The sequence below is a fragment of the Priapulus caudatus genome, unplaced genomic scaffold (assembly GCF_000485595.1).
Source record: "Priapulus caudatus unplaced genomic scaffold, Priapulus_caudatus-5.0.1 Scaffold1934, whole genome shotgun sequence".
Taxonomy (NCBI): Eukaryota; Metazoa; Priapulida; class Priapulimorpha; order Priapulimorphida; family Priapulidae; genus Priapulus; species Priapulus caudatus.
The window spans coordinates 26,047-36,561 of NW_014578995.1; the positions used below are offsets into that span (position 1 = coordinate 26,047).

At 51.2% G+C, this 10,515-nt stretch overlaps 1 protein-coding gene across 1 annotated transcript; it reads right to left on the reverse strand.

Moving 5' to 3' along the window:
* Nucleotides 1-2,082: 2,082 nt before the first annotated feature.
* Nucleotides 2,083-7,684, reverse strand: LOC106817936 (AP-2 complex subunit alpha-2-like). The gene is made up of 4 exons (XM_014822644.1): nucleotides 7,634-7,684; nucleotides 5,283-5,399; nucleotides 4,320-4,524; nucleotides 2,083-3,275 (listed from the first exon to the last, which is right to left on the reverse strand). The coding sequence occupies exons 2-4, from the start codon at nucleotides 5,366-5,368 to the stop codon at nucleotides 3,198-3,200; spliced, it is 369 nt and encodes a 122-aa protein (XP_014678130.1). The 5' UTR covers nucleotides 5,369-5,399; nucleotides 7,634-7,684; the 3' UTR covers nucleotides 2,083-3,197.
* Nucleotides 7,685-10,515: the final 2,831 nt, after the last annotated feature.

Below are 10,515 nucleotides of genomic sequence, written 5' to 3' on the forward strand. Positions count from 1 at the left end.
CTCCCTCTTCCCACACACGGGAACTCTCCCTCTTCCCACACACGGGAACTCTCCCTCTTCCCACACACGGGAACCCTCCCTCTTCCCACACACGGGAACCCTCCCTCTTCCCACACACGGGAACTCTCCCTCTTCCCACACACGAGAACTCTCCTTCTTCCCACACAAGAAAGCGCATCCGCCCGTATGGATGTGACACACCAGAAAATGTCCACTAATATGACCGACAGCAAAATAGAGAGACAGAGAGAAGGGGAAAGATAGATACAGCGATATATAAAGAGAAAGAAGGAGAGAGGGGAGGGATGGAAGGAGGGAAAGAGATAGATAGATAGATAGAGAGAGAGATACATAGCTAGAGAGATAGATAAAAATGTGTGTGAGAGAGAGGGGAAACACAGAGCACCGTAACTACTGTGTTAGGCAGGCGGGCGCTGCCGGGGGGGCCGCCCAAACCTCGACGAACTGGGCTTTGTTGAGGAAGTGGCTGAGGAACCCGTGTGTAGTGCACCGACAGACGCGAACACGGCTACATGTGTTTATTGCTTGCTCATATCCGACCGACAACTAATAACTAACTAATCGTGATGTTTATATAACGATAAAGACCTACGGCAACGACAGCATATAACTATATATGTATGTATTTATGTATATACGTGTGTGTGTGTGTGTGCGTGTGTGTGCGTGCGTGTGTGTGTATGTGTGTGTGCGTGTGTGTGTGTGCGCGCGCAACGCGTGTGTGTGTATGTATGTGCGTGTGTGTGTGCGCGCGCGCACGCGTGTGTGTATGTATGTGCGTGTGTGTGTGTGCGCGCGCGCGCACGTGTGTGTGTATGTATGTATGTGTGTCTGTGCGTGCGTGCATGTGTGTGTGCGTGCGTGTGTGTACGTGTGTGCGCGTGTCCCAGTCATGAAATCAATCAGCACTTAACAGACTGCGACATAGACAACGGTGATCGCGCGACAGGGGGGTGCTACCACACTGAAACTACCTAACCTCCCCCTCGCTCAGCCTTCTCATATAATAGAGGGCGCCTGCTCCCCTCACGCGTCTCTACGGCAGAGGGCGCCCCCTGGTATCAGCGAGCTATCGAGGGCCAATCCGCTACACTGGTCGTGTACCCATAATCCGGTCACTCACGCGGACAGTGACCTTGACCCCGCCCCCACACAGGCAGCATGACCTTGACCCCCGCCCCACGCAGGCAGCGTGACCTTGACCCCTGCCCCACGCAGGCAGCGTGATCTTGACCCCTGCCCCACGCAGGCAGCGTGACCTTGACCCCGCCCCACCCAGGCAGCGTGACCTTGACCCCTGCCCCACGCAGGCAGCGTGACCTTGACCCCCGCCACCACGCAGGCAGCGTGACCTTGACCCCCGCCCCACACAGGCAGCGTGACCATGACCTGCCAACTACGCGGGTGGAGTGACCTTGACCCTGCATCTGCACGAAATTGATCCAATGACAACACAGAATATACAGATTAACAGCAGATCAGATCTCCGAAGATTCACTCCAGCATTAATCAATCAATCAATCAATCAATCAATCAATCAAACAATCAATTACTCGATATATACTTTCTATGGGATTCATTTTACAGATGACTTGCGGTTGCAATCATTGCCGTTGAATTGCGGTTGTGTGCTTGTCTCATCGCTGACTTTTCCCCAGTTGGACGTTACCCCTACATCCTACTCACACTCACACTCACTTTCTCTCCTACCTTCTCTCTTTCTCACCTTCTCTCGTGCTACACCTGATCTCCCAGATCATATCTGTATCCGAATTACTCTTCCCTTCCCGATTGTCTCTTACCTTCACCTACTACCTCACCATCTCTATTACGGCTCACATCCGTCATTCCCGCCAACTCTCACTCACCTCTCTCGCTACTGCCTTTTCTTTATGACCGTCTCCCTCATTGACCTATTCTCCCTCGCTTTCCCTCACTAACGCTCTCTTTCCCTGACATGCTTTCTCGCCTTTTCTCTATGGCCCCTTCTATCGCCTTCTCTTCCTGCCCCTCTCTCGCCTTCTCTTCCTGCCCCTCTCTCGCCTTCTCTTCCTGCCCCTCTCTCGCCTTCTCTTTCCGCCCCTCTTCTTTCTTCTCTTTCCGCCTCTCTCTCGCCTTCTCACCCTGACCCTCTCTTTCATGGAACTATTCTGTCTTGCGCTTCTCTTTCAGAGCGTGCGCTGACCAATGATGACAGCATGAAGATGGGAGCCTAGAGGTCAAGGCCAGCGCGACAAAGGTCAAGGCCAGCGCGATAAAGGTCAAGGCCAGCGCGATAAAGGTCAAGGCCAGCGCGATAAAGGTCAAGGCCAGCGCGATAAAGGTCAAGGCCAGCGCATTCCTGGGTTGTTAAGATGCTGCAAAGATGACACATGGCTCTGCCATCATGTGCGGACATCGTCATTACAGCTGTATGATTACCGGCCGCATCCCGAATAACGAGCCACTCATTAATGCCGCAGCTTCCACGAACGGGGGGGTGGGGGGTGGGGGTGAATAGAAGAGCAGCCTCCGTCGCTACGCTACAGCACAAATAGGACGACGAAATCGTCGCAGCTACAAACCAACATGATTTTTACAACGTGGTAAATCCGAGTATAGATATGTCGCGGCGCGCGGTTAACATGGCAGTGGGATCTGTCTCTCGCACGAGAGATCCACGATCGACTCGCCGATCCCACTTTCGTCCAGGATTTTGCGAGAAACGACCCGCGCTATATTAGTCACAATTAGAGAAGGCAAACCTGGCGTCCCGTGATCGCAGCGCCCCCTCGTGTGTACATCGTTAATTAATCTATCAACACTACGGCTTAACTCAAAAATAATAACACCTGAATCTACGGAGAAAGGCAGCCCGGCGCGACGACACAATTATATACTCACTCTCGCACTGACTAACCTTTCATTAACACCTATCTGTGGTCACCACCCCTGCTGCCCTTGCCAATACACACTACCGTGCTGCCAGAGACACCTGGTGAGCAAAAACGATGCAAATCTGTGCGCGTTCTCGGTCGACCATCGTCACCGGTCTATAAATGCTTCGTTCCCCCCCACGAGGGAATCGCAGCAGACACTTGCGACGTTTTTCTCCTAGAGATGGCAGCACGTGACTACTCATCCGCACTAAGCAACAAGCGACGATGAAACACGGTAGACTTGACGCCATCGTGGGGTTAAAACTGTTCCGTCAACAGCTCGCAAACTCGCTTCACGACAGACTCCTTGCTGCCACGAACTGTTAGTCGGTACATCTGCAAAATATGAAGATAGAGAGAGATAGAGAGAGAGAGAGAGTTAGAAAGCACTCACCATAGAGAAATGTTTTAGTAGCAAGTGTTTGTCTGAATTAAGTCGTAACAGAAGTAGCAAAATGGATTTGCATTGCAGCAATTTATCCATGAAGAGGGAACAACCGAATTATAACTGTACTTTCATAGTTTATGGTTTTACAGCATCTACCTTCTAAAAAGTAGATTCTGCCAGTAATATTTAAAGTGAATAGCTCAATACAAAATTTACTCCTCATAAAGAAACTAGATTATTTCAAGTGACATATAATTTTCAACTAAACACGTATCACGAAAAAATCATAAATTTTTCAAGGTGCTTAACTTGCTTTGATGCACTCAAGGTGCTACAAAATACATTCCTCGCAAAACCGGCCAACGCGTCCACAGGAGGCAACGCAACCACTGAGACACATCAGAGACATATCAACAAGATCGCAAGACACTGACAGTGAGTGACACACTAGCCGCGTTCACACGTAGCAAGAAATCCGGTATTTAGCGTTCACACGAGGCAAAATACGAGGCCCAAGAAATACGGTATCTAAACAGATCCGGTATTTCATGTAAATACGAGGCTTCCCAGACGCAGACTCCCGAATAATTTGGCCGTGCTTTGAGAAATACGATTTCTTTTGGACCGGCGCATTTCTCGGTGTGAAGCGCTGTAAAGTACCGGATTTCTGAAGCCGCGGTATTTTATAGACTGGTCCGCAGCTCCGACAGTTTATGTAAAAGCGAGTGGAACTGTCGAGGCGCGGGACACAGTCTAACCGTATTTTATCGCAGTTGGTGGCGCATGTGCGATTGTTTATTTCGCATTTGTCAGCTTGATTGTTTAAAGCAGCTCGCAGGCTCGCAATACGCGTATTTTCTGGAGCGCGCGAACGGCGTGTGAACGCTCGGCCGTATTTGTCTGGGCAAGATAGCGGTATTCGGACTGTATTTCAGAAATACGAGGTCTCGTGTGAACGAGGCTATTGTCTGAGTGAAGGAGATTAGTCGCACCTGTGCTCCCTTGTTCGGTTCTAGGCGCACCAGCAAGCCGATCTGCTGCGTGCGCGTGTGCACGATGCCCGCGCACACAAAGTTCTCCGGGTTAGGGTCGATGCCCCCGAGAACGCCGATGCCGAAGCCCACCAGCTTAGCCTTCGCCTGCTCAGAGTCCATCGGAGACTGCGCCTTGAAGATCTGCTGAGCCTCCTGGTTGGACCTGCGTAGACGAGAGAGGGTGAGGTTACTGATCTAGCCACCCGCCTGCCCGCCTGCTTGCTTACTTGCCTGCCTGCCTGCCTGCATGCCTGCTTGCCTGCCTGCCTACATGCTTGCTTGCTTGCCTGCATGCCTGCCTGCTTGCCTGCCTGCCTGCCTGCCAGCCTGCCTGCCTGCCTGCCTGTCTGCCTGCCTGCTTGCCTGCCTGCCTACATGCCTGCTTGCTTGCCTGCATGCCTGCCTGCCTGCCTGCCTGCCTGCCTGTCTGCCTGCCTGCCCATCTGCTCGCTTGCCTGTCTGCGTGCCTGCCTGCCTGCCTGCTTCCCTGCCTGCCACATCCACCCATCCATCAATCTATCCTTATATGTATCCGTCCGTCTGCCTGCCCGTCTGCTCGCCTGCCTGCCTGCCTGCGCTGCCTTGCCTGCTGCCTGCCTACATGGCCTGCTGCTTGCCTGCATGCCTGCCTGCCTGTCTGCCTGCCCGTCTGCCTGCCTGCCTGTCTGCCCGCTGCCCGTCCTGCTCGCCTGCCTGCCTGCTTGCCCGTCTGCTCAGGCTCTGCCTGCCCTGCCTTGCCTGCCTGCCTGTCTGCCTGGCCTTGTCTGCTCGGGCCTGCCCACCATGCCCGCCTGTTTGCTCGCTGCACGCCCGCCCGCCCCTGACCGCCCACGTGGTCAGCTGCCGCCCGCGCGCAGTCCGTCCATCCATTCATCTAATGTAAAGCACGCGTTGGAGAGATAGTTTTGGTGGTGCACTCACGCGCTCAGTGTTTTCCATCGGGAGAAGAAGTCCTGTTGTCCCATCTCGGCAGCGGCGAGGAACTTGTTGATGGTGACGGGCAGCATGAGATGCACACGCTGAGGCACTCCAGAGTATCTGTAAACACACACACACAAGCATACACATCAACCCTCCAGTATCATGGCCCAACCTTACACACACAAGCATACACATCAACTCTCCAGTATCGCTGCCCAACCTTACACACACACACACGCACATCAACCCCCAGCATCACGGCCGGCAACCTTACACACACACACACTACACACACACATCACACCCTCAAGTATCATTGCCGCAACCTTACAACACACACACGCATAACATCAACCTCGCAGCTATCACACGGCCACCTTACACAGCACACACACATACATCAACCCGCCAGCATCACGGCGCAACCACATCACACACACACACAGCACCACATCAACCCTCCCGCATCCGGCCCTACCTTACACACATCAAACGGCCACATACCTGAACCCTGCCAGCATCACGGCCCTACCTTACACACACACATACATCAACCCTCCAGCATCACGGCCCAACCTTACACACACACACACACACACACACATCAACCCTCCAGCATCACGGCCCTACCTTACACACACACACACATACATCAACCCTCCAGTATCACGGCCCAACCTTACACACACAAACACACATCAACCCTCCAGCATCACGGCCCAACCTTACACACACACACACACATACATCAACCCTCCAGCATCACGGCCCAACCTTACACACACACGCACACACATACATCAACCCTCCAGCATCACGGCCCAACCTTACACACACACACACATACATCAACCCTCCAGCATACGGCACCAACCTTACCACACACACAACACAAATACATCGAACCCTCCAGTATCATCGGCCAACATTAAACACACAAACACACATCAACCCTCCAGTCATCACGGCGCCAACCTTACACACACAACACATTACATCAACCCTCCCAGCATTCACGGCCCATACCTTACGACACACACACCACATACATCAACGCGCTCCAAAGTATCGAGCGGCCCACCTTACACACACAAAACCCCAACACATCCATCAACCTCCGTATCAGGCCCAACCTTACACACACACACACATACATCAACCCTCCAGCATCACGGCACCAACCTTAGCACACAGCAACCACAGTACATCAACCCTCGCCAGTATCCACGGCCCAACCTTACACACACATGCACCACATCGACATACATCAACACCTCACAGCTATCACGGATAACGCTTAACATCACACACGCACACAGCATACAGTCAACCCTCCAGCATCAACGGTCTGCAACCTTACAGCACTACACGCACACCACATACATAACCCTCCAGCCATCAGGCGCGCCCAACTTTACAGAGGACACAAACACACATGCAACCCTCCAGCAATCACGGGCACGGCCCAACCTTCACACAGACCACACACATACGTCAACCACTCCAGTATCACGGCCCAACGCTTACACACACAAACACACGGCATCGAACGCCTCCAGCATCACGGCCAACCTTACCACAACACACATACATCCAACCCTGCAGCATCACGGCCAACCTTACACACCACACACATACATCAACTATGCTGCAGCAATCAACTGACCAACCTTACTACAGGCCCCACGCACACAGCATGACATCAACCCTCCAGCATCACGGATCAACCTTACACACACACAACACACCACACATACATCAACCCTCCAGCATCACGGACCAACCTTACACACACACATACATCAACCCTCCAGCATCACGGACCAACCTTACACACACACATACATCAACCCTCCAGCATCACGGATCAACCTTACACACACACACACACACACATACATCAACCCTCCAGCATCACGGCTGTGCATCAAGCACCCTAACCCTAACCCTAACCCAATCTTACACACACATTACTACAACCTTTACAACAGTTCCCACTAACGTCCACATGGGGGAAATGATATGAAATGCTGAACTACTATTATGCTGCAAAATATTCACATGAATGTTAAATATTCTTCTGTTCTGGCGTGACATGGCGTTGGAGAGAGAGAGAGAGAGAAAGAGGAGTGTACCTGTATATTAAGCCGTGAGTTAAGGAGTTAAGTGAGTGGGGAGGGATCACTGTACTAGCGTGAGATAAGTTAAGGTGAGTGGGAGGGAGCCTGACTATAGTATGAGATAAGGTGAGGTGAATGGGGAGAAGGAACCACTGTACTAGAGAGTACTGTATGAGATGAGAAGGTAAGATGGTCAGTGGGGACAAGGGGGAGCAGTGGTGTGCTACTCACGTGAACGACACGTTGAGGGACGGGCAATGGCTCCGTGAAGTCCTGTATGAACTCGACTTGAGAGTTGCTGCACCTGCGCACGGCTTGCCTCCAGCAATGTGCCCACCGCGTCGTCTGCACGTTCAGCTGTGCACCGTCACAAACAGTCCAAGGAACGGCTCACGGGGCACACCTGGTCCGGCGGCGTGTCAACACTCGCGCTTAGCGCGGTGGACAGCGGTTCTTACCGCTTATGAAGTAGCTAGCTGAATGCTTACCCATGCACCACAGGGTCATGCACACTAATACCACATGCACGCAAAGGTCGACACATTGCAAGACTACACTAATAGCATGTTACACATGCCGCCGCGCGTGCACGAACATCAATGCACTTCATGCATGCCATCACAGCAACTCGACAAGGGGAGGTAAGGCCTGGGCTGGGTGACTCATACGGCACTATGCACGCACGCAACAGCCACGACACCAAACACACTAATAGCCCCACCACACACACACACTAATACATACACATGCCAGCGCGCGTGCACACATGCAAGCGTGCGTGTACACATGCATGCACTCATGCACGCACTCATGCACGCACTCATGCACGCACGCACGCACGCACCCACACACACACTAATACATACACATGCCAGCACGCGTGCACACATGCACGCACTCATGCACGCACTCATGCACACTAATACGCACATGCACGCACGCACGCACACACACACACACTAATACATACACATGCCAGCGCGCGTGCACACATGCATGCACTCATGCATGCACTCATGCACACTAATACGCACACGCACGCACGCACGCACGCACGCACGCATGCACACCCACACACACTAATACATACACATGCCAGCGCGCGTGCACACATGCATGCGTGCGTGTACACATGCATGCACGTGCACACACATACACAAGCACAAACGTACGTACGCACGCACGCTCGCACGCACGCACGCACCACAGACACGCACGCACGCACGCACGCACTCACGCACGCAGGCACGCACGCACGCACGCACGCACGNACCGCACCTCGGCGTACGGAATACACTCTAAATAGGCCGGAATCTGGCGTACGAAATGGGCTTTGACCCCCTCCAGAAAGTCCCGTATTCTCTTTAACGACTTTATAAAACTCGACATGATTTTACCTCTGCTCACTATCCGTCTATAACACTGGTATACTTGCTATTGCTACCTTCACACTACACTGCTCCTTCGCTACTCTGTACTAGAATTACAAGATTGCTGACGATGTTCCACTGATACGCCCGAAACGCCGATAGACCGCGTAGCGCCTTCTTGCGGTGGCGTTTGCAAGTTAATTTACGACGCTAAACCACAAACTGATCTGTTTACGGTGACAGTGTTCTATTGTCTCTGGTGTATGCACAGAAGAAACTCGGAAACTCAGAAACTCAGAAACTCGGAAACTCAGAAACTCGAAAACTCGAAAACTCGGAAACTCAAAAAGTCGGATGTCGTTTCAGGTCTTCCATACGATAGTGTCACTGCAGGCAGAGTGTCAATTTTATAACCATAGATATCATGTAACTATTATATATAAGTGTTATATGATATGACACGTGACCACTATTTAATCACGTCCGGTTCATTACCCGGTTAGGTTACAGGATGTGACGCGTCATCGGCCGACCAATCGGCGGGCCCGCAGCTCGTGCACTAAAGCTGACGTGATGTTTTGTGGCAAACTGCATGCAATGCCCCTTCGCTCACTCAGGATACCACTGCAACAATGCTAGCACTATTTTTAAAGTGGGCGGAGCTCAGGGGAAATCCAGCGAATAGAGATTCGTAAACAGCGTATGATTTGACAGAGGTAAATGGGCGCACAATCCGCGTACGTACTATTTCGTATCACTGTTTTATCAAATTTTTCATGAAATAACGGTCGGATTTTTAATATCTTTGCAACTTTTATTAGTCCAAATCTTATTACATAGCATACATAGCATACGAGTAACGTCCCTGCTGTAAAACTTGTATTAAAAAAGCGTTACAAATTGTAACCGAAAACAACTTGTGGCAGTGGTAGATCGAGCCCATGAGCGAGAGCGCCATCTGTCGTGGAGTTTGGTTTTCTGGTTGCATTATTTAGGCTGGCCATCAAGTTAGTCAGGCAGCTTAGACCCAGATTTGGGAATAATGTGGACGTTCCGGACAAAAGCACCAAATTTTTTCCACGTGTTACACATGGGCCTAGCAATAGATTTTTGATAGGAACCACTTCCTCCGAGTACATTATGGCGGCCATCTTGGATATCCAACATGGCGGACATGTGCAAAACTAGAAATGCCAATTTCTCTGCTTCCAAACCAGCTAGACTCTCAATATTGGTGTCTAAACACACATTTTCTGGGTCAAGGAATACAATAATGCAATTTAGAATACTCAATATGGCGGCCATCTTGGATTTGCAACATGGCGGACATGTGCAAACCTATAAGTGCCAATATCTCGGCTTCCAAACCAGCTAGACTCTCAATATTGGTGTCTAAACACACATTTTCTGGGTCAAGGAATACAATAATGCAATTTAAAATACTCGATATGGCGGCCATCTTGGATTTCCACCATGGCGGACACGTGCAAACCTATAAGTGCCAATATCTCGGCTTCCAAACCAGCTAGACTCTCAATATTGGTGTCTAAACATACATTTTCTGGGTCAAGGAATACAATAATGCAATTTAGAATACTCAATATGGCGACCATGTTGTACTCGGAGGAAGTGGTTCCTATCAAAAATCTATTGCTAGGCCTATGTGTAACACGTGGAAAAAAATTGGTGCTTTTGTCCGGAATGTCCACATTATTCCCAAATCTGGGTCTAAGCTGCCTGACT

Excerpts from the sequence above, each read along its gene's own strand:
- LOC106817936 (XM_014822644.1), bottom strand. The coding sequence starts at position 5,368 with ATGCTGCCCGTCACCATCAACAAGTTCCTCGCCGCTGCCGAGATGGGA. Across the intron at positions 4,525-5,282 it reads CGATGGAAAACACTGAGCGC|GTCCAACCAGGAGGCTCAGC; the intron begins GTGAGTGCACCA and ends TCGTCTACGCAG. Across the intron at positions 3,276-4,319 it reads AACCGAACAAGGGAGCACAG|ATGTACCGACTAACAGTTCG; the intron begins GTGCGACTAATC and ends CATATTTTGCAG.